A 24,751-nucleotide genomic window follows, 5' to 3' on the forward strand; every position below is an offset into this window, starting at 1 on the left:
GCCCGGCTGAAAGTCCCGCAGACGCTGCCAGACCTTGCCGGGAAGAAGACTCCCACGCGTATGCGCAGGAGTGACATCATCGCAGCTCCGGCCACTCCCAGCGCCGGAGCTGCAAACCCGGAAGACATGCCGTAGGCAAAATGTCAGTTCCCGCGGCGTGGACTGGCCTGCGATATGAGGACCTCGTTCTAAGGTAAGTATTTCATAATGAGCTAGTATGCGGTGCCTTACAGGTTTTTTTTTTTTTTTTTTCTGAGGGTATACAACCTCTTTAAGCCTTGCCAGTAAAACCTAGCAGCTGATTGGTTACTATGCATAGCTGCACCAGTGTTTGTGTGTACCAGTTTTAGTAAATCTCCCCCCGATGTCTCTTAAGCCTAGGTTCACACTGGTGCGGTGTGGGTAACGGTGCGGGTAACTAAATGGGTGTTTAATACCCATGCAATCCAATTCTGCCAATCGCACTGCGTTTTGCAAACTGTTTTTGGGGTGCGAGTAACTTAACATTGACACCCGCAGTGGGTCGCATGAACGGGGTGCAATTGTGCGGGAAACGCACAGAAATCCCTGCGAATCCCGCACCGCATCAGTGTGAACCTAGCCGAAAGGGTATGCAGACTCGCACATTAAAACTGATGAACAGAAATCTGGACGTGTTGCCTTTTCAAAGAAAGCCTACCACTAAGTGAAATACCTGTGTGTGAGACTCCTGATACTAGTTTGGAAGCTGCAGCAGTCAAAGAACGGCAGCTTGTCTCACAGAGGTATTTTGCTTCATTGCTTACTCCCTTTTAAAATGGCCTGTAGAAGAACTGATGGAAGGGGATTTATTGCAGCGCAGTTGGCATCCTCTGTGCACCTGTCTGATTTTCAGGATTTGAAGGTCTACGGAATGCTGACATGGAGGGTGAGGAGGAGGAGAGGTCACATGACCGCGTTTACCCCTCCCCCCCGACTTCTGTTTGCCTTTCTGTGACCTATTTTAGTGTGAGCAGGAGAAGCTGAGGCATTCTGACAGTTTACAAGACAGCAGCAGTCTGAATAATTCAATCTTTGTAGTTTGCAGTTACATTTATTAAAAATGCACCATCTGTTTTGCTGCTTCTTCCTGAAAGGTATACGCTGCAGAGCGGTATGCATTTATTACATAACGCCCCAGCATACGGCTTGTGGTTTTAATCACATAAATGGCTGCGGTAAAAAAAAAAATAAAAATAGAAATGTGTATCTAAGGATGTGACGCCTCGCTGAACCAGCTATCAAGTTCTAACTTATCTAAGAGTCTAACCAAAAAGTTGTCCCCATCTGTGTTCTTCACAATTTCCATTTTTCTTTCCCAGTGCATTATGAGAGAATGAAACTGATTTCTAAGTTATGCACAGACCATCTTAGACAGAAGGTTGAATTCACAAAGCAAATATTTTGCAGCAACAAGAGCTAAAAATATTATTAATTCAATAGAAAAATAACAATCACCCTGACAAATGACACGTGCGTTATAGCTTTATGAAATCAGCCCGATGTTTCTACTTTTAGATAAATGAGGCTTTGAATCTTCTTGCATTGCTTTTGCATATGGGTCCTCTTAAAAGTCACACATCTATGGAAGAACTGGAAAAGATTGGCCTGTCCCTGGCCGCATCCTCTTCATAGCACATCACAAGTGACCGAGGCCTCAGTTACACAGGAAATTTTTAATTGCTCAGTCAGTTAACAACATCTTGATGGTTGTCAACTCTTGGTTTTAGTGTGCTGCAGCTGAGTCATTTGACCACAAAGGGTTGAAGGCAAAATTAAAAATGAAAGCAACCTGGGCTGTTACTATGGTGGGCAACGTAATGCGTCAGCCTTAAGGTGATTCAGTGCCCAGACTTCGCATACTGAAGTAATTACATATTCTGAACAATGCACTTTAGAACAAGCCCTCATTCATCTACGTATCTACAGTATCTCACAAAAGTGAGTACACCCCTCACATTTTTGTAAATATTTTATTATATCTTTTCATATGACAACACTGAAGAAATGACACTTTGCTACAATGTAAAGTAATGAGTGTACAGCTTGGATAACAGTGTAAATTTGCTGTACCCTCAAAATAACTCAACACACAGCCATTAATGTCTAAACCGCTGGCAACAAAAGTGAGTACACCCCTAAGTGAAAATATCCAAATTGGGCCCAAAGTGTCAATATTTTGTGTGGCCACCATTATTTTCCAGCACTGCCTTAACCCTCTTGGGCATGGAGTTCACCAGAGCTTCACAGATTGCCACTGGAGTCCTCTTCCACCCCTCCATGATAACATCACGGAGCTGGTGGATGTTAGAGACCTTGCGCTCCTCCACCTTCCGTTTGAGGATGCCCCACAGTTGCTCAAAAGGGTTTAGGTCTGGAGACATGCTTGGCCAGTCCATCACCTTTACCCTCAGCTTCTTTAGCAAGGCAGTGGTCGTCTTGGAGGTGTGTTTGGGGTCGTTATCATGTTGGAATACTGCCCTGCAGCCCAGTCTCCGAAGGGAGGGGATCATTCTCTGCTTCAGTATGTCACAGTACTTTTTGGCATTCATGGTTCCCTCAATGAACTGTAGCTCCCCAGTGCCGGACACACTTATGCAGCCCCAGACCATGACACTCCCACCACCATGCTTGACTCTAGGCAAGACACACTTGTCTTTGTACTCCTCACCTGGTTGCCGCCACACATGCTTGACATCATCTGAACCAAATAAGTTTATCTTGGTCTCATCAGACCACAAGACATGGTTCCATTAGTCCATGTTCTTAGTCTGCTTGTCTTCAGCAAACTATTTGCGGGCTTTCTTGTGCATCATCTTTAGAAGAGGCTTCCTTCTGGAACGACAGCCATGCAGACCAATTTGATGCAGTGTGTGGCATATGGTCTGAGCACTGACAGGCTGACCCCCCACCCCTCCAACCTCTGCAGCAATGCTGGCAGCACTCATACGTCTATTTCCCAAAGACAACCTCTGGATATGACGCTGAGCACGTGCACTCAACTTCTTTGGCCGACCATGGCGAGTCCTGTTCTGAGTGGAATCTGGCCTGTTAAACCGCTGTATGGTCTTGGCCACCGTGCTGCAGCTCAGTTTCAGGGTCTTGGCAATCTTCTTATAGCCTAGGCCATCTTTATAGAGAGCAACAATTCTTTTTTTCAGATCCTCAGAGAGTTCTTTGCCATGAGATGCCATGTTGAACTTCCAGTGACCAGTATGAGAGAGTGAGAGCGATAACAAATCTAACATACCTGCTTCCCATTCAAACCTGAGACCTTGTAACAGTAACGAGTTACATGACACTGGGGAGGGAAAATGGGCCCACTTGGGACATTTTCACTTAGGGGTGTACTCACTTTTGTTGCCAGCGGTTTAGACATTAATAGCTGTGTGTTAAGTTATTTTGAGGGAACAGCAAATTTACACTGTTATACAAGCTGTACACTCACTACTTTACATTGTAGTAAAATGTAATTTCTTCAATGTTGTCACATGAAAAGATATAATAAAATATTTACAAAAATATGAGGGGTGTACACACTTTTGTGAAATACTGTATATGCATCTGGGAGAAATTTGTTTTAAAATTTCATTAAAATCTTTGCTGGATTTTCTGTATACTACAGAATCTTTGCAGCCTGCCAGCCCTCTAATGCAAACAACCAGCAGGTGTTTCTAAGCTGTTAGGACTCATGGATATGGCTACTGTACAGCAAAGCACAGCGTCTTTCAACATGAACCATATTTTATGCATCAAAACGTTTATTCTGACGTTTACATGCATGCAGGGCAAAATGGTGCTCTATTGAAGAACAAGAGATTTCTGCACCTAGCAATGAAGGATGGTAGATGGCAACAGATGTCTGTCTTAGCAACAAGAGGAGGCTAGGCAATAGAATCCATCTGTGTCCTAGCAACAGACACTAGTGGCAAAAGTTGCCTGCATCCTGGCAATGAAGAACACAAGGTGGCAGATGCCTTCTGCATCCTAGTAATACGAGGCTAGGTGGCACAAATCACCTCCATCCTAGCAACAGAAAGATGCTAGGTGGTAGAAGCCACCTGTGTCCTAGCAAGAAGGGACACTAGGGCTCAATAGTCACTTGTATCCTAGCAATGAAGGGCACTAGGAGGCAGAAGCCCCTTTATCCTAGCAACAAAAGGACACTAGGCGGCAGAAGCTGTCAGCGTCTTAGCAACAGAAGCACATTAGGTGGCAGAAGCCTTTGTTGTAGCAATGAAGGACACTTATGCAAGGCTTCAGGGCTTTTCATTTCCAGCAACTAAATGGTGTAAATGAAAACAGACTTTCCAGTGCTGGAGAATGTGAATTAAAGTAAACCTCTTGCTTTGCCCTGTAGGAGCAAAGCAGTGGTTCACTTTAAAGTAGAACTGTGGCCAGGCTTTGAACATTCAAAATATACAGGTAAATTTGAATGTGGTTAGGTGACACAGCTCTATAAAGCACCACATCCCTGAAATAGCAATCAAAGAATAAAGAACATTTTGTGTGATTTTTATGGTGCTGTTCAAATTGTGAGTAAATCCTTCATAATATAAAACGTAATTTATTGATACATGGTTAAAATCAATGTGCATCTATTACATGGTCACTGGTGTATTCACATAGACAGTAATATTGTTGTACATGTTCCCAACATATTTTGCTCCCTGGGGCTTCTTCAGGGAAATCGAAAACCATGAAGAAGCCCTAGGGGTGAAACATGTTGGGACCATGTACCACAATATTACCGTCTATGTGAATACACCAGTGACTGTAATAAATGTACATTAATTTTAATTCAAATGATTTTAACCCTGTATCAATAAATGATGTTTTATATTATGAAGGGTTTACTCACAATTTCTACAGCACCGTAATAATCCCACAAAATGTGCCTTATTCTTTGAATTCAAAATATACAGTATACATATACACCTGAGAGTCTGGAAACCAAGGTTGCACTAATACCATTTTTTAATTGGAGAGTATGAGAACCGATACTTGTGCTCAAGTACTCGCTGAGTACCGATACCTTTGCGGTGCCATTTTAGCCCATGCAAATTGCAAGTACTCATGCAAATGCTTGGTATCGGCATCAGTGCAACCCTATTGGGGACCTGTTTGCGGGAGACAAAAAGGATATTGTGGTGGACATGTTTAGGAATGTTTCTCCTCCATAACATACTAAAAACCTGATGAATCAAGGGGGTTTATTTACTAAAATTGGAGAGTGTAAAATCTGGTGCATCTCTGCACAGAAAACAATCCGCTTCCAGGTATTATTATCAACGCTTAAGTGAACAAGCTGAGGTTAGAAGCTGATTGGCTACCATGCACAGCTGCACCAGATTCTGAGTGCTACAGTTTTAGTATTTCCCCCAAAGTGTTAGTTTTAAGCCAATTCTCAGATCCACCAATCAGCTTCTGACCTGCGTGGAAGTTTGAACCACAGTTAGTGATACATTAATCACAGAGAGAGAAAGTAACTATGTGTACATCACATACATTCTTTTTTCCACTATCCTGTGTTTCTTTAAAGTTGCACTCCAGGCAAATCCACTGTTAAATTACATATATGGGAGCAGATTTACCTGCCAAAGGATTTGTATTGTTGCCTATTTAGTCCTTAATTTTGCCAGCATGGCATACAGGACAGCCAGACTGGTGACCTGACTTTTCTCTACTGCAGTTATATATTTAAACATTGTCACTTCAATGCCCCCAACCTTTGATTTGACAGTGAAGGAGCAACAGTAGACTGATGAGCTTGACAGCCTGCCCTTCTGCTCCTGTTACCATATTCCTTGTCGGTGTATTTGCATGCAGTACACCTATATTGGTTCCCAGTGCTGTGCTGCAGCTCTATCTACCCTTTTGAACTCTGTTGTGCAGGGAAGTATGAGAGGCTAATAACAAATTAAATATGGGCTTACATTATTTACATTTAAAAAGCATTTAATGATTATTGAATACCCACCTGCATTATTCAGGGTTGTTTTTATATCTGCCTAGAGTTCAGCTTTAATGAAAGATAAGGCCTCATAACACGCACCACTCTATAGGCAACATGCCCAACATTCACTGTCTAGTAGCTGCACATATTGGGTGAAGAAGCCTAAATCTAAAGTCCTAGTCATTCCTAGTGAAACAATGAGTTGCATTTGTGTAGAGCCAGTTATTGAAAAGAGTACAGTTGAGGATTGGAGCATGGAAGCACGTTTGCAGTGATGTTCCCCTGTGTATTTATCACACTTGTGCTCTTGCTGCAAATCTCCTCCGGTTCCATTTTAGCACCTTCTGGTGTGCGCAGAGCGCCTGGGACAGTTTATCACAGGCAGACTCGCACACAAGGAGGATCTAGACAGCCAAGTGCTAATGACCCTCAAATGGGTCACTTACACACAAAATCATTGCTGGAATAGGTTTCCAAGTCTGGAAAATTTAAAGTAACCCTTTTTTTTTTTCTTTACCAGTGAAAAGCAGCAGCTGGTATGCTATCCATACATCAGCCCCTAACTTTTACTTCAAGTAGAGTTCAAAAAGCAAACGTCAGAGCCCTGTTATCGTAAAGCTCTATTTATCCCCAATTCAGCAGAGCTGCACTGTCACTGTTCACTGAAACCAACACGCAAGGCTTCTGCTGTTTACATAGGGGACTGTTGAAGGCAGGTTGATGCAAGTAGCTGTAACAAGTACTATAGACTTTTACTACCATGATTTGGCCATGCCAATGTACTCGGCAGGAGCACTACCCAAAGGTTCAGTGAACAATGCAGCTATTAAACTCTGCTGAACAATGATTCCAATGTACGCTAACCATATGGATGGCAGTTCATTTAGAGTGTCGCCCATCTCAAATCTCATCCTTGTATTCAGTATACTTATAAAATTATGACATTTTGTAATATAATTTTGCCAAAATGGCTTTCTCTTTTAGCATTACCTCTTTCTACAGAAATATTTGGCCTGACCCTCAGCCGAAAGTCTGTCCTCTAGTGACTATTTTTGGTTTATGACTTGCTTGTCATACACTGTAAAATTTGATTGTTCAGATTTTCCTATAATATTTAATTATTATTATACATGATTTGTATAGCGCCAACAGTTTGCGTAGCACTGCAATATATAATGGGACAGTACGATTACAACAAAGTTCAGTACAGAAGGAATAGGAGGGCCCTGCTTCATGGAGCTTGCAATCTAACGGACGAGGGATGGTACAAAAGGTAATCGCTGCTGGGGCATGATCTGATGGTGGAGACTCAATAGCAGTTTTAAGGTGGAGGTGATGTAGGTTTCCCTAAATAAATTATTTTTTAAGGATTGCCTAAAAGCGGACAGGGTAGGAGCTGACCGGACATACTGGGTTAGGGAGTTCCAGAGGATGGGAGAAGTTCTGGAAAAGAGCATGGGAGGAGGTAACAAGGGAGCTAGAGGGCAAGATGTCTTGGGAGGAGCAGATGGGAAGATTGTATAGTAGGGTATGTAAGCAAAGGAAAGAGAGAAGTGCCATCTGAGTGCAGTATGTCAAGTATTTTAATGGCAACAAAAGATTATAAACACACAGTGTAAATAAAGAAAGGTCAGCGTAGTAAAGACACTGTATGGTGTTCATCCGCTCTGGAGGGAGGACGTGCTGCTGCGTGTGGAGGTGTCAGTCTGCTCACGGATGGTCATGGCCGTGCTGGTGGCTCCCTGCACTTCCTAGTCCATGGGTGCATGCAGAGGAGCGCCGCCGACCTCACTTCCGGGTGTAAGGTGGATGTCAGATGGAGCGGGGGTGGTGCGCGCGTTCGGAGCATGCATGCTCCTTCCTTAGGCATAAGGTTCAGCCATCTTAGTGATTCACTAAGATGGCTGAACCTTATGCCTGAGGAAGGAGCATGCAGACTGACCCCTCCACACGCCATAGCAGTTCCTCCCTCCAAAGCAGATGAACCCCATACAGTGTCTTTACTACGCTGACCTTCGTTTATTTACACCGTGTGTATATTCTTTTGTTTCCATTAAAATACTTGCCATACTGCACTCAGATGGCGCTGCTCTCTTTCCTTTGCTTATGTATCTGTAGAGTATCCTTCTAGCTCTTTCCTGAGCCTGCTGCTGTCTACAGTCTGCAGTTTATCCCAAAGACTGTCCATCAGAGACTTTTAGAGACGCACAGTTGTACCTTGTCTATTACAGTTCATATCCACTCCTACTACAGCTTCTGTGTGCCAATATTGTTTTTGTCATATACTTATAGTAGGGTATGATCAGCTTAAAGTGGTAGTAAACTCTTACAACACTTGTACCTTCAGGTAAGCCAATAATAAGACTTACCTGTAAGTTCAAAGTAAAAAACAAAAAGTGACCCAAGTCAGCCCAAACAAAATAGAGACATGCCTCCATCCCTAGAAGATATATGAAAAACAAAAGTAATGGATGCGGGACTTTAAGTGAGGTGTGTCTCTTAGTAAGGGATGTTGTAAATTCAATATATTAGTAAAGACTATTGATTGTAACCAGTCCCCAATGGGTAGTCCCTATAATGAATAAACTGAATAAATATTTTGTGTGTACAATATATAAGCACGATATAAAATATTCAATGCAAAATAGTCACATATTTAATATTTATACATATAAGGGCATGATTGGTACAAAGGACAATAATAGAAAAAAAATTATACATGATTGTAAAAATAAACAGTACATAATATAAGACATAAGAGCACAGAAAATAGTAAAATTAATTCATACTGATACAAGCTACAAAGCTGGCACCCTTGAATCAACGCGTTTCATGGCATTTAAAGCCAATCATCAGGAGCAGGATGCTATGAAAGAAGTAAAATAGTGAACAGATAAGCAAGTGGACCAAAATCCAGTGTATTTGATATATAAGGCTCTCCAGCTAAGAAACGGGGTATAATATAATGGTGGTACTTTACCTATGGAGTATCTTACCTGTAGGTACTGTGAATATCTCCTAAACTTGCAGTTGCACAGTTTAGGAGATATTCAGAGTGCATGTAGCCGGTGACATAGACGGCGCATGCTTTCTGAAGGTCCGGCTAATAGTGCTGGACCTTCAGAGCCCGTGCCGGAAATGTCGGTTCCCGGAAGGTAGACCCGGGGAAGATGTCAGCCGTCTCAGCGGTGACATTGCGGTGCTGTAGGGCTTCGTTCTAAAGTAAGTTTATCTTAATGTGCTAGTATGTGATGCCTACTAGCACATTATGACAATGCCTTGCAGTGAAATTTTTCACCTGCGGTTTACTACCGCTTTAAGGGTGTGTACACATGCCCATATTTGTCAAGTTGCGCAGTGGTCACAGCTTGCCTAATGTGAGAACAGCATCAGTTGACAAGTACTGTAGATGGCCAGACATTGCTGGTCATGATTACCACTTTAGCAGCCATCTTATGTGTATGGAAGATGGGCTTCACCAACTGACTTTGTGCTCTCTTCCTCCAGGTGTACTGTGCTCTTTCAAATCATTTAGGTGCCCAGGTATACAAGGTCTGAGATTGTTGCCAGTTTCAAAGTGCTGCAAACGTTCCACCATTGTGGTCTTAGACAAGGGTATTGGAAGATCATGTGCTGAATAACTGTGGCAAACAGCAGCTTTACTAAGATTGTCCCTTCTTATTACCAATTGAGGCATCACTGTACATATAGCCCACCAAGCCCTACCCCAATCACTGAACCTCTCCAAGGTTGCATCTAGGCCTGCTGCAGGTCTTGTTACTTATTGTTCATAGTGGAGAGAGGTGGCTTTGGATTCTGGGACAAGGTAAGGCCTCGGCTTCATGGTAACTTAAACAAACGTATCTGAGCCAAGATGGTCACCTGGTCAGCCTGCTAATGGAAGAACCAAGCCCTGATCTTACTCCAGTGCTTTTTATGGTTTTAAATAATTATCAAGGCAGCATCTAGAAAGTATGAAAATTCTTTGATCTTTAGGAATTAAAAAAAAAAAGGAAATAAACTCCCCTGCTGTTTTAGCAGCACAGTGCAGAAGTGCTACATTTTCAGAGCCTATAACCTCTAACAATGCAAAACACAACGATTATCCAAAGGGTGATTAAGTGACACCAACATATAGAAGGTATTCCATAACAGATGAATTGTATCCCCTTAAAATCTCTAACCGTGATTAGCCATGCTGAAACAAAACTGTTATGAGGAGTGGTGCTTTTAAAGAAAATTGTTAATTTCTATGGATCTCCATTGATCTACGTTTCTTAACCATCAACAAGTCATAGTGATCACATTGCACTTTACAAGTTGAAGAGACTCCCTCCTATAATACTTAAAGTTAGTTTATCCCTTTCCTGGGGAACCACTTTAAGAGCAGTTACAGCTTAGGTAAGTCTTTTAACAGGTCATTTACAGGGATTTCCACATTCCTTAAGAGACTTGGAGGAACCCTAGGTTCTAAAGAACCATGCAACCCAAAGCTAATATTTCAGTAGCATAAAAGCTCACTAATTTCTCTGTATCCTAGTATAAGCAACACTATCTCCCTGTTGCAGTTATGGGGCTTACGTAAAGTGGATCACCTTTGTGAAGTCCAACAAAGGTGTCCCACTCTTGCTACTCCATTTTCCAGGAAATAAAATAGAAGCGTAAGGAATCATGAAAATAATAGTAATTTCCTCAATTGGGGTTGGAGATCTCATCATCAGAATCCTCAGGAGATACAACTGACTCAAAAAACATTTACTGAAATCTGAAATGTAAGGTTTTGGTAGACTTACCCCTTGTGTAAATGTCGAGCATTAAAGAAAAATGTGTTCTTATGGCTGAAGCTAAAACGCAGCCAAGAAAGTTCAATGTCTTCCAGCGGCTATGGATCTGGTCAGAAGACAACAGAAAAAGCCTCAACAATGCAGCTTTCAATTTTCATGATGCAATAAGAAAAGTCTGTTTTGTGATTTGTAATTAAATTATATTTTCTGTAATCAGTTGAACCAAACCATAAAAACATTCAAACAGCAGCAAATTGTTAGGATTGTGTCCACCATGTTATCCATTATCCCTCAGGAATACTCATACTCTGTTCACCTGGTCAGCCCATCAGGTCTGTCATCATTGTTTTTGTCACAGAAAAGTTTAATGAAACATCATTACAATTGGGCGCCGTTTAAAAAAAAACAAATAAAAATGAAAAAGTCAGTTTTACATGTCAGCCAATCAGGTACCAGTTTTCAGTTTCATTTCAGTGACAGCTAGGGTTTAATCAGTTGTAGGCAACAATTCAACGTTTTGTTTAACTAAAGAGTACCTTTGTATCTACAGTAAATTTAACCATCTGGGTAGATCAGTTGTTTTTATGTGAAGCATACATCAAAATCTGCCATTCCCACCATTTCTTGGCAGCTTTTGGGCCCCAAAGTTTGAAGTTTTTAACTTCCTGTGACAGTCTAGCCCTGAATCACACCATGTCACCACATGTCCTTTCTGAATTCCCATGTTTTTTATGTTGTCTCCATGTTCTGTTCATGTCTATGCTGCTTTCAATGTAAAGGAGTCTGAATGGCTTCAGATTTGAAGATTATCACTTATTATCAGGATTATCAGGACACAATTCAAAGTCCAAATGTTTTAGAACTCTTCTGTTGAATAGCAGGTGGAATTTCAACATCAGTTGTTTGCTCTTAGGCATTTATGCCTGCACTACTAAATTGAAAGTATATCCAAAGTCCAACATTTTTTGGATCTGTTTATGTTCCTGCTTAATTTTTTCTATTTGTTCCAATGGCAATTGACATTGGGACTAAAAATTATAGCAAATCCAAAATTTCGTAAGGGGAACATCTTGGAAACTTGATCCGGTGACATCTGTGTAAGAGGGAATATTTCTCACTTTCAAGATATTGCCTATCACTTCTGTTGTGTGTACAGAAAGTGGAGGCAAATCTCCCCAATGGGACAGAAATGGAGAAAAAAAACCTAACCACCTTCTACGCTATCCAAAATTAAAAGAACATTTTTGTCTTTATATCTACCTTAAGCTTCTGTTTGCATAATTAAAACAAAACATTTATAGCCGTGAAAGTAGTGAAGTAGTGATTAAGTAGAGATTTTAAAAAAATGGTAACATGTACATTGGGCTGGAACTCAGAAATCTGCCTGCAAACACATATTTTTCACATATGTTCAATGCACATGTATGCATTATATTGAAGCTGCCTTAGCAACTGACTAAATTATTTTAGGCTTCATTCCTCAAAATAGAAGCTGATTGGTTATCCTGGGCCATACCACTGGATCTCCTTTTTTTTACCTCTTTATTGAGCACCCCAGAGAAAACGTTTTGTGAAAGTTTATTTTGGGGTTTTTTTCAGAGCCCTTGTCCAAATACAGAACCCAGGCAGTTCATGTTGCCTTAAAGGAACCCTTGAAAAGGTTGTGCACTAGAGTACACTCCTGATTGGTTATAGGGCAGCACAGACTGCAGGGTTTTTTTTTTTCTAGGTGTTTACCTAGCAAGCCTGTTTAATTTCTACTTAGGATCTTCCACTACCTAGTGGTAAGTAAATCTAAAGTAGACTGTCCAATCCACGTGTAATCTGACTTTCCACAGTACAGAGTTCCAAAACAGTCCTTGGTATGATTTAAAGAGAATGTTCTAATTCATTTCTAATCTGAAGCCATTAAAAATATCTCTACGCACTGTCTCTATATCAGGTACCTCTCCTTCCTTCAGACTTCCTTTCTTCCACAATTTAGTTTTTTTGTTTTTTTATGATTATTGTTTATTTTATTTTTTTTTTTACATTTCCCATGGTTTGTTTTTCTCCCTCCCTCCCCCCCCTCCTTCCATAGTGCGGCCGAAATGCTGAGAACTTCGACCGGTTTTTCACCCGCCATCCACCAGTGCTAACGCCACCTGACCAGGAGGTCATCAGGAACCTCGACCAATCAGAATTTGAAGGATTTTCCTTCATTAATGCTGAGTATGAGCAACTGGAGATAAAAGACTGATGAAATGGCTGCCTGTGTTTTCCCGGGTACCTACAGCTCTCAGCTGTCCCACTGTAATCTTCCCTAGGGTGGCCTGGCCACACTTCTCACCCCACCAACCCTTTTACTTTGCGTTATTATAGCAGCCATCTTGCTGAGTACTGTATGTCTGATCCAGCATGTGTGACTAGGCCTCACTGTTTACAGAGGGCCTGTTGTCTGTGTCTTGTTTATTCATCAGTAAGCCAAAAGACCGAGGCCTCCATGGTGGAGTCTTTGAAGGTATTGCTTTTCTTGTTACCCTTAGTAACCTAGCACATTAGTCTAATTCATTTTCCCATGCTGCAATAGAAACAAATAAGGGTATCCAGAAAAGTTTTTCCTTCATGCACTTTTCATCCTAAGGCCTAGAACGTGCGTTAATCTCTTGGATGCATTGACTAAGTTGAACCTGAAGACTTGTGGCTAACAATTTAAGCCAAATTCCCCTGGCTCTAGAGGATTGTGAATTTTTTTTGGACAAGCAAGTTACCTACTATTTGTTTATCAATGTTGTAGCATTTATTTTCCTGTCAAGTCCAAACGATAACAACAAATATGGGTTTACTCCTAATCTGAAGCTTGTGATTTTATTGAATATCCCTAGAAAGTGAACATGATAGCAGATATCACTTTGCAATCATTATTTAATAGATCTGTGCCCTAAGCATCTCTTTGCTGGTAGGCTTAAAAGGGAACCTGTAACTAGGCTATGGACACTTGAGTATGTGTGTGTGTGTGTATATGAATATATATTCACACACACACACATCTGCTTTGAACTTTGAGAATGAATTGAACCACATTTCCTGCAGCTACTGAGGTCAGTGAGGGCTTAACAAGAAAAAAATAAAAATAAAAAAATAATAAATATATATATATATATCCCTCACTGACTTCCGTAGCTGCAGGGAATGTGAATCAATACATTCTGAAAGTTCACAGCAGAAGTTCTAGAGTAATTTAAATTGATTGTAAATTATCACCCTGTAAAACACATTTGGTCTAAAATAGAAATGAAAGGCTAAACATTTGTGTATAGATATGAAAAAAATATTACAAATACTTTTACTCCTCACCCCTGCATAGGATCTGGGGGAGGAGAAACTGCAGCACACTTAAAATCCTAGTGAGTGTTTGTCAGGACAAGTCTGATCATTGGAGGAGAGCAGGCTGAGTTCCCAGCATAGCTAGAGAACTGACCATGCTGTGTTCTCCTGCTTAGTGTGGCCAGTTTTTAATAGGAAAGCAGAGGGACTGGCAGGAACACCAGGGTTTTTACACAAAGGAAGCAATACAAAGAGAACAGTATCCTTTCTTTCATGTTAAAGCAGGCACGTATCAAGAATTTTAAATGCTGGGGTAACATACACTTTAAGGTTTCATGTACCCTACAGCCCCAAACTTGCGTTTTGCAGATTTTGGTGTTCTTTTGCCAAAGCGCCCAAACTCAACTCCATAAAAGCCTATGTGTCAATGTACAAATAGGCTTTTACTAGAGTTTAGGCACTGTGGTTAGAGGGAGCTTCAACCACCCTCTCCTGAATGCAGAAGAATCGCGTTCAGGATAGGGCTATTTTGGCAGCTAAATGCGGCAAAAGCATGCCATGATTTTGTCGTGTTTTCCCACGGCCGGTGGTCAAAGTAGGCTATGTGTACATGAAGCCTAAGTGGTTCAGTCCCTCCCCACCTCCAACAGTGACTCCGCAGCCTTCTGATCTCTATTGTAAACACAGAGCACGTTCTCTGGTGTAGGGGGTACAGGGCGAACTAAGCTAAGAGTTACTACTGCAAGGGGGAGCAGGAGCAGCTGAGCTGCAGAGACATTGCAGGGAAAAGGAGTAGGTTAGGTGAACTGCTGAGAGAAGAACTTGATGACTTCCGTGATTCTAATGTTTACTTTGATAGTGAATCGCTCCCACAGTACTTGTAGCTACAGAAGTCAGTGAGGGTTTATGTAAAACACATTTACTGCTTGTTAAGAATGTGTAAATAATTGAATGTCCAAATAATGGTCTCTGGTTCAATTTTAAAGCTAACCATTAAGACACATATGGGGCTGCCATTGTTGACCTCCTAAAAATTCTACCTGGCTTTAATGCTGACCTGTTTTGGCTTTAGTATGCTTTGGGTCACACATCCAGATAGCAAGGATAACTTCCCACAAATTTGTGGCAGTGTTGAATTGTAAGTCTGTTAACTTGCTGCACATTTTTCCTGGAAAGTTGTACATTTGCAGAGCACTTGAAGCACAAGTTCGAGTTGACACTTTTACAATTTGTTGCAAATTTGCATGGCAAGTCTCTAGCAAAAGCAAAGTTGCAGTAGTGAGTTTACAGCATGAGCTCTGCAAGTCACGGTGACCCCTGTGGTGGGATGACCATCGCACAAAATAACAGACTTGCAGAATGTTTGCAAAGAAAGTTGATCTGGAATCATGCAATGCAGACTTGCTGCAATTGTGCAACAAACTTTTGAAGCCTGGCAAGTCTAGCAATAGATTAGCAAGTCATTTTCAAACTTACAGCTCAGTTGCTTGCTATCTGGGTATGAGGATAGAAGCACTGGCAGCTGCTATTTTTCTTTCAGAAATTGTTCCCTTTTAAGATGTTTTAAGATGTAGTTTCACTCAAGAGGTCTGATCTCCCCCCATCACATAGGAGTCCTGTAAAGCTTCTATATTTGGCCAAGCTACTTCTGTCACCAGCCTATAAGATCTTCAGGAGGAGGTGACGGGCACAGAAGTATTGCATCCCGTGTCCTCTAGTGGATTCACCATAGCAATAAGTGGGGCGCTTACTTGGGCTGGTGAGAACAGTAGCTTGTCTGAAAAACCAAGCTGGGCTTCTCACAGCTGTAGTAGTAATGTTTATCTGTAGGGGGACATCAGAAAATGTAGCTGGGCACTGAACCCTTGCTCTTTAAAGAAGACCCATACTAAGTATTTTAAGCATCTTAAAGGGTCGCATTACACTGTAAAAAAAAAAAAAAAACACAAAAAAAAAAAAAAAAAAAAAACTTAAAACACTTTCATACAAAAATGTTTTACTGTCCCTATTCCTATGATCATCAAACATTTGAATGTGAAAATTTGTAATTCAGTTCACTAAGGGTTAGCTGGGCAGATCTGATCCAAGTAAAAAACAAATGCACCCATGATGCAATGCGATGGATTTTCTAAAGGCAGGTTTTCTTTAGTAAATGGAAATATGGTAGAACTTTGCTTTGTAAAGAATATCAAATCAGATGCAAGGAAAATAAAAGAGCTTTTTTTTTTTTTTTTTTTTTTTTGGAAAAATAGAAATTAGAAGAGCTTTACCATATTTAATAAGCTCTGCCAAAAATGAGTGCAATTACACTTGTAAAGTGCACAGTCTATTTGCCTTCATTAAATCAACCCCAGTAGAGGCTTTCCTTAAACTCTCAGTTGTATGGTCTATCTGCATGATGTAGCAAAGGGAAAGTGAGCACACAAACATAGTTTATAAGGGTGCCAGTCACAGATTTGTATATTTGCAACTGCATTCGATTGCATCACTTCCAAAGCATAAACCTCCTTTTTTTGCCCAGTGTCTGTGTATTAGAGGAATGGAACGTCCCAGGTTGCACTGCTCCACATTCTTGTCCAGTAAAAGCCACAGCTGTGTTTAATCCCATCGGACTGCCAATTCCCTTTTGATATCAAAAGCTCTTTTTTTTTTTTTTGTGCTATATGCTTTCTCTGAGTTGCCCGGCACTCCACGTTCATATTTCCAAAGGGGCCAAAACATATCGATGTCAGAGAATCCAGCAGATGTTTGTGTGTGCTAGACCCCCATCACCATCGTCATTTCTGCATGAGTGAAGGAGATAATGCACTAGCACAGCGAGTGCCCCAGGCTCCGCTACAAATTGGCCATTCCGCATGCAGCCTTAGCCAAGCATTAACTCATTACCCTCTTCACATTCTGGGTTTAGAACAGAGGGGAGCCCTCGCTTCATTTTCTGTGCCTTTCACGTGGACAGGAAGACACCTGATTGATGTAGGTAAGTCTGTTTTTACTGGGTAGTAGCCTGTCAAAGACCAACATTATGCCAGCTTATTCAGCAGAGCAAAAGGAAAATGCTCATGCAGACCAGTCATGAATCATTTCTTAAAGTAGATCTAAACCCAGTCGCTAAAATTACCCATATGTTCTAACATGAGTGAAACTGGAGAGTTGTATAAAGGATACATTTTTTTTAAATATACCAGCTTAAGTTGTAAATATTTATCTACAGCCTTCTAAAATGCACAGATCAAAGGCTATTGCTCAGCTCTTGAAGGCAGGGGGCAGGGATCTGACATCACATGTTGCACAGTGAAAAGCTGGGGGGAAAGGACACGCCCTCCTCTACACAGTCCCATATGGAAACATGCACAGCTCAGGCTGTCAATCACCTTTGTGCTGGAGTGGAAGGGGGGGGGCGGAGCCATCTCCTGAGATTGAGGTGTCAGGTTAACCTGTCACAAGTGACGTATGCTGAGGGGAGAGATGAGACAAGCCACACTCGCTGCTTTGGATTGAGGCAAGTACATGCTATAGAAGGATATGCTCTTAATTTTTCATTTCAATGGTTTACAAACACTTTACAACACATATTGCATGGACATGGTCTATTGTTGTTGATGTCAGGGAAACTGGTCCAGGGGAATCAAGCTCTTTTAGACAGAAAGTGCCCATGTTCACCCGTCCACTGCTGTGCTCACCCGAACTGGTTGTTCACTCTTTGGGTCCCCGACACTGGCATGTTTACTGTGGGCAGCTGGCTGTGATGCCTTGCGGCTTCATGGTTGGCTTGCATGCACGGGCTACACAACACTTTGTGAATGGCCCTGCAGCTTTCTTGGGCCTATGACATGTCACAGGAGGTTTGAGGGGAGTGGAGGAGAATTTTCCGCGGATCACCATGGCATTCTGACCGAAAGTGGTCAAAACCAGGTAATCTCCCCCCCCCCCTTTTTTTTTTTTTTTTTATTTGGGTGAAGTTCTGCTTTATTACAGACCATCAGCAGCTGGAGGAACTGTCTGCAAAAGCCAGACCATTCCACCCACTGATCACAATCAAGTCCAATGTTTCCCCTGATAAACCCAATTTACATAAACCAGTCTATGAAAATATAATTGAATTTACAATTTAGTTTTAATGTCTAGTGGACCTTGGATTGGGATATACTGCACAACACACATCTCTATTACCCTTTACAATGCTGTGCTTGATAAGCCAGTGTGATTGCAGGCATTTCCCATGCAATACAGGCTTACCTACAAACCCTAGTAAGTATATAACTCTTCCAAAGAGATGGGCAGTAAAACACTCCCAAAGCATCCACAGCAGGGTCCCTCTGCACTAGGACGTAAGTAGGCCGCATAGAATTCTAGCAAGCACATTTTTGTGTCATTGGATTGACAGGTGTTACAACTGGCCCAGGGGATGTGTGGTGATCTATGGTGACATACTCGACAAGACTGGGTTTTTATTACACAAGCCTGAAATTGCCAGTATGGGTATAACATTGACAGAAATACCATCTTAAAGCAGCCCTTACCATCCTGGCGTCTTGAAGGAAATGTAAAATGATTACATTTTTTGTCCATGCATTAAAAAAAATATATAATAGTACATCTTTGTAATATATGGATGTTTCCCCATGGGCTGTCTCTTTAAAAACATTTCAATTCACAAAAATACCTGTTGATTCTGCTACAAATTTTTTGAGCCCCTAAGGATCCAGTAATGAGCAGGTAGGGATCCTTCTTTTGCACTAAAATCCAAGCAGTGTCATCAGCCTTGTTTGGGTTCTCCCCTCGTGGACTACAGAACACCTCTTTCTCATGTACCATGGAGGGCTGACAACACTGTTTGTGCTTTTAGTGCAACAGAGATGCTATGTTGTCAGCCCAAACAGAAAATTAAAGAGGAATTCCCCCCCCCCTCCCTTTTTTTTTTTTCTTTCCCGCTTACCTGATGGTCAGCTCTGCACATTTCAGATACAGTGGAACCTCGGTTTACGAGCATAATCCATTCCTGGAGTATGCTCGTAACCCAATGTACTCGCATATCAAAACGAGTTTTCCCATTGAAGTCAATGTAAACGAAAATAATTCGTTCCACATTGACTTCAATGGGATTCAATACCGCATGCGGCCAGAGGCGGGGGGCGCCGGAGGGCCTCAGAAACGTCCCAAAAGGCCCGAGGGACACTTCGGCTGACCTCGGAAAGACTCCGTTCACGAACCTTTCCGAGGTTAGCCAAACTGTCCTCGGGCCTTTCCGTGCATTTCAAAATGGTGCCGATTGGCGACTTTCGGCTCTGCTCGGCTCCGGCGCCCCCCACCTCAGACCAAAAGCGGTACTGCACACCGCTTTTGGCCTGAATCCTGCTCGTGTTGCGAGACAACACTCGCAAACCAAGTTAGAATTTTTAGAAATACAGTGCTCGGTTTGGGAAATGCTCGTTAACCGCGTTACTCGCAAACCGAAGTTCCACTATATTCAGCTAGACCGTGAATCCAGCGTCCTGCTGAGATCCTCTTCTCAGTGGTCGCCCACGGCCAGGTCCCATGCTGCCATGTTTCTCTGTGAGGTCATTGGAAGGCTGCGCTAGCTCTTCCATGTTCTGGAGCAGCCTTCCGATAAAACATCGCCAGGCCCGCCCCCTCCTCTGTTAGTGAATAGAGTGATGTGCAGGGCTTCCAGTGCCTCCTGGAATATAAACTTCACATAGCCAAGGAGGCACCGGGGCACTGATGTCATTCGCGTAGGCAAACATTTATAGGTAAAGTTGATCCAGGGAATTTCCGATTGCCTCTCTGGGGGATCAGGTAGGAATTTTTCCCCCTACTGGAGCAAATTGGATCATACTTTGCTGGGTTTTTTTTTTGCCTTCCTCTGGATCAACTGTGGGTTTAGGATTGTGTATATGGGATGGTAATATTTTTTCCTGGTGCTTCCATGGCAGCATACATATGATAGTAGCCCCGCCCAGGACCAGTGCATAGCTAAAAAAAAAAAAAAGTTAACACCCACACAACAGCCCATTTCCTTTTTTTGTCCTCCAGCGCACAATCACCTTGCAGTTCCTAAAGTTAATTCTAAGGGTTCGCTATGGGGCTGGGCTGCAACCACCGAAAGTAATTGCTGTACATTCCTCCAGCAGCATCTGAACATCATGGGCACTTTATGCAGAGATGTCAACCAACATGACAGGCAGGGGAGCCAATCTGGTTATAATACGGTGCATTCTTTCAGCACTAGTAATGGGCTTAATAGTATTCACTTCACCTGTCTTTGGTAGGAAGCCAGTAGCTTACTCACAATCTTCTGATAGAATTTGCTGAAGCATCCCACCTTGATAGCTAGTTATTGATCTATCATACGTAATGCTGCCATGGAGGAAACAGAAAATTATATGCTACTTACCGTAATTTTATTTTCCTGGTGTCTATCCATGGCAGCATACCGAATCCACCCAGTTCTTTCCTATCGATGTACAGGGAATGGGCTGTTGTGTGGGTGTTAACTTTTTATAGCTATGCACTGGTCCTGTATGCGGGTCTACTATCATATGTATGCTGCCATGGATAGGCACCAGGAAAAGAAAATTACGGTAAATATGATACAATTTTCAGTTTTTTTTGTTTGTTTGTTTTTTCTCCCTTTTATGGGTTGGACTGGATGGACTTGTGTCTTATTTCATCCTGACTATGTAACTATGAATAATGGAGAATGGGGGCAGGCTGAAACGAATTCGTAATAAAACAAAAAGGAAGAGGGGCCAAGTCAATTTTAAGACAAAGAAGTGATTGCGGTGTTTTTAAAGAGACAAAACCATGATGAAATGTGCAGGTAGTGCAGAGATGTAAAAAAAATATATATATTCCCAGACATACACTTTAATAACCTCCAGAGCCTGTGTACCTGTTAATGCTTTTGGTAGTGCAATAGGATGATATGCAGATGATAACTCTGCTTCCCAAAGCTGAGCAGGTCCCTGCCCTCTCCCACCTCCCTAATATATTAATTGGTTTAAAAGCATGATATGTAAGCTCGGTACTCAAAACACAGGCATGAGAGGGGTCCAAAAAATACATGGATGAGCGAGTTTGGGGTGGAGGAACTTGACTGTCCTGCACAGAGTCCTGACCTCAAGCCAGAAGCCAGGCCCTCTCATCGAACATTAGTGCCTGACCACACAAATACGCTTCTGGAAGAATGGTCAAACATTCCCATAGACACACTGCTAAACCTTGTGGACAGCCTTCCCAGAAGAGTTTAAGCTGTTATAGCTGGAAAGGTTGGGCCAACTCAATATTGAACCCTATGGACTAAGACTGGGATGCCATTAAAGTTCATGTGCGTGCAAAGGCAGGTGTCACAATACTTTTGACAATACAGTGTGTGTATGTATATGTGTGTATATATATATATATATATATATATATATATATATATATATAAAATCTCACAAAAGTGAGTACACCCCTCACATTTTTGTAAATATTTTATTATATCTTTTCATGTGACAACACTGAAGAAATGACACTTTGCTACAATGTAAAGTAGTGATTGTGCAGCTTGTATAAACAGTGTAAATTTGCTGTCCTCTCAAAATAACTCAACACACAGCTATTAATGTCTAAACTGCTGGCAACAAAAGTGAGTACACCCCTAAGTGAAAATGTCCAAATTGGGCCCAAAGTGTCAATATTTTGTGTGGCCACCATTATTTTCCAGCACTGCCTTAACCCTCTTGGGCAAGGAGTTCCCCAGAGCTTCACAGGTTGCCACTGGAGTCCTCTTCTACTCCTCCATGACGACATCACAGAGCTGGTGGATGTTAGAGACCTTGCGCTCCTCCACCTTCCGTTTGAGGATGCCCCACAGATGCTCAATAGGATTTAGGTCTGGAGACATGCTTGGCCAGTCCATCACCTTTACCCTCAGCTTTTTTAGCAAGGCAGTGTTCATCTTAGAGGTGTGTTTGGGGTCGTTATCATGTTGGAATACGGCCCTGCGGCCCAGTCTCCGAAGGGAGGGGATCATGCTCTGCGTCATTATGTCACAGTACATGTTGGCATTCATGGTTCCCTCAATGAACTGTAGCTCCCCAGTGCCGGCAGCACTCATGCAGCCCCAGACCATGACACTCCCACCACCATGCTTGACTGTAGGCAAGACACACTTGTCTTTGTACTCCTCACCTGTTGCGGCCACACACGATTGACACCATCTGAACCAAATAAGTTTATCTTGGTCTCATCAGAGCACAGGACATGGTTCCAGTAATCCATGTCCTTAGTCTACTTGTCTTCAGCAAACTGTTTGCGGGCTTTCTTGTGCATCATCTTTAGAAGAGGCTTCCTTCTGGGGCAACAGCCATGCAGACCAATTTGATGCAGTGTGCAGCGTATGGTCTGAGCTCTGACAGGCTGACCCCCATCGCTTTAACCTCTGCAGCAATGCAGGCAGCACTAATATGTCTATTTCACAAAGACAACCTCTGGATATGACGCTGAGCATGTGCACTCAACTTCTTTGATCGACCATGGTGAGGCCTGTTCTGAGTGGAACCTGTCCTGGTAAACCGCTGTATGGTCTTGGCCATCGTGCTGCAGCTCAGTTTCAGGGTCTTGGCAATCTTCTTATAGCTTAGGCCATCTTTATGTAGAGCAACGATTCTTTTTTTTTTTCAGATCCTCAGAGAGTTCTTTGCCATGTATGCCAGTATGAGAGAGTGAGAGCGATAACCCCAAAATTAACACACCTGCTCCCCATTCACACCTGAGACCTTGTAACATTAATGAGTCACATGACAACGGGGAGGGAAAATGGCTAATTGGGCCCAATTTGGACATTTTCACTTAGGGGTGTACTCGCTTTTGTTGCCAGCAGTTTAGACATTAATGGCTGAGTGTTGAGTTATTTTGAGGGGACACCAAATTTACACTGTTATACAAGCTGTGCACTCACTACTTTACATTGTAGCAAAGTGTCATTTCTTCAGTGTTGTCACATGAAAAGATATAATAAAATATTTACAAAATTGTGAGGGGTGTACTCACTTTTGTGAGATACTGTGTGTGTGTGTTTTTATTAATATTTCTGTCAAATCCACGCTCCTTCCCCCAAGTTAAACTGCATTACTACTCCCCTTTTCTGATAGCTGCACAGTCCTGTGGATTTGCGTGGCCACCCGGCCTTAAAGTGGTTGTAAACCTCAGACATGGAATATGAACAAAGCATATCCCTCTATAGCAGGGGTGTGCAAACTTTTTTCATAGAGGACCAGATTTGATGAAGTGAACATGCGTGAGGGCCTACCATTTTTTCCTGACATTCTTTGAACCATTAAAATTCAGTCTAAGTGTGTTTGTTTGAGCACTAATACACTGCCCAACAAGAATTCTCTAGCCTTTGTGGCTGTGTGAGTAAAGAGATGAACTCAGGCGTGTTATTTAGATATACCGTATGTATTGGCGTATAACACGCACCTTCACTTTAAGAGGGAAGTTTCTGGAAAAAAACTTAAATTTTAAATAAAGAACTGTGAAGCAAAATAAGGGTCAGTGTCCATCTGCAGCCTCACAAGTGCCATCAGTGCAGCACCCCCATTGCCATGAATGCAGCACCCACCATTGCCAGGAATGCAGCACCCACCATTGCCATGAATGCAGCCTCACCATTGCCTGAATGCAGCCTCACCATTGCCATGAATACAGCACCCACCATTGCCAAGAATGCATCACCCACCATTGCCATGAATGCAGACTCACCATTGCCATCAGTGCAGCCTGATTGATGCCCATCCATCTGCAGCATTGAAGGGGACAGGGAGGGGGGCGGGACGAACACCAAAAGATTACATACAGGAAAAACTCCTGTTTATTAGGCGGCCTCTTTAATACAAAGTTCCGCCTCCTATGATGGACAGAACAGTCGTCCAATAGCAGCGCAGGAGACGGGACTTCCTATTACAGAGGCCGCCTCGTAAACAGGAAATATTCCTGCCTCTCTGTCCCCTCCAAGGCAGCCAGCATATATATCTTTTGTGGCCCCGGCGCTGGGAGATCGTTGTCCAAATAACAAGGCGGGTCCAAAACCGGAACGCAGGCCAGACATGCCTGCTCTATAGTGTGTACTTTTCTCAACCCAGAGCACTAAGTGTCATTTTTGTCTGCTGCTTTGTTCCTCTGCTATCAGCATGAATCACTTCTGACAAGTTTTCCTGACACCAATAGAAAAAGGGTGATAGGGGAGGAACCTCCAGCTGATTGTCAGCCTCAGTTCCTGTGTGATGGGGGTGTGTCCTCTGTGGAGTGGCCGATGTTAGTGGACGCATGTCTGCTGACACCTCCCGCCATCCGATCCTGTCTGCCAAAAGCAGAAAGATGGTGGTCCTATTTTCCATCCATCGATCGGCTCGAAATGGGCAGGCAGTCTGTTTCCATCCGATTGCCCCATAGAGGAGAGCAGGACTGTGTGCGTGTCCGCTCTGCATAGCGGAGCAGACACGGACCTGTCATCCGCCCTGCTCAGCAGAGAGATCCTCCGCTGAGCAAGCAGATTTAGCAAAGTGGAGGTGCCCATGTGAAAGGGCCTCAGGGTTTACAGCTACTTTAAAGAAATATTTGAGGCTGTAAATACCAGAGTACGCTGCACCTTTGGAACTTAATCTATATAAATATGAAGTTGGGAGTACGGGGGTGTGCAATC

At 42.5% G+C, this 24,751-nt stretch overlaps 1 protein-coding gene across 1 annotated transcript in view; it reads left to right on the forward strand.

The window, feature by feature from the left end:
* Positions 1–20,803, forward strand: part of PRKCB (protein kinase C beta) — a 323,981-nt gene extending 303,178 nt beyond the window's left edge. Inside the window, exon 17 of the mRNA XM_073636508.1 lies at positions 12,839–20,803. Coding sequence (XP_073492609.1) covers positions 12,839–12,997 — 159 coding nt within the window. The 3' untranslated portion in view covers positions 12,998–20,803. The remainder of the gene's footprint in view (positions 1–12,838) is intronic.
* The last annotated feature ends 3,948 nt before the right edge of the window (positions 20,804–24,751 follow it).

This window comes from Aquarana catesbeiana, linkage group LG06 (assembly GCF_042186555.1).
Source record: "Aquarana catesbeiana isolate 2022-GZ linkage group LG06, ASM4218655v1, whole genome shotgun sequence".
Taxonomy (NCBI): domain Eukaryota; kingdom Metazoa; phylum Chordata; class Amphibia; order Anura; family Ranidae; genus Aquarana; species Aquarana catesbeiana.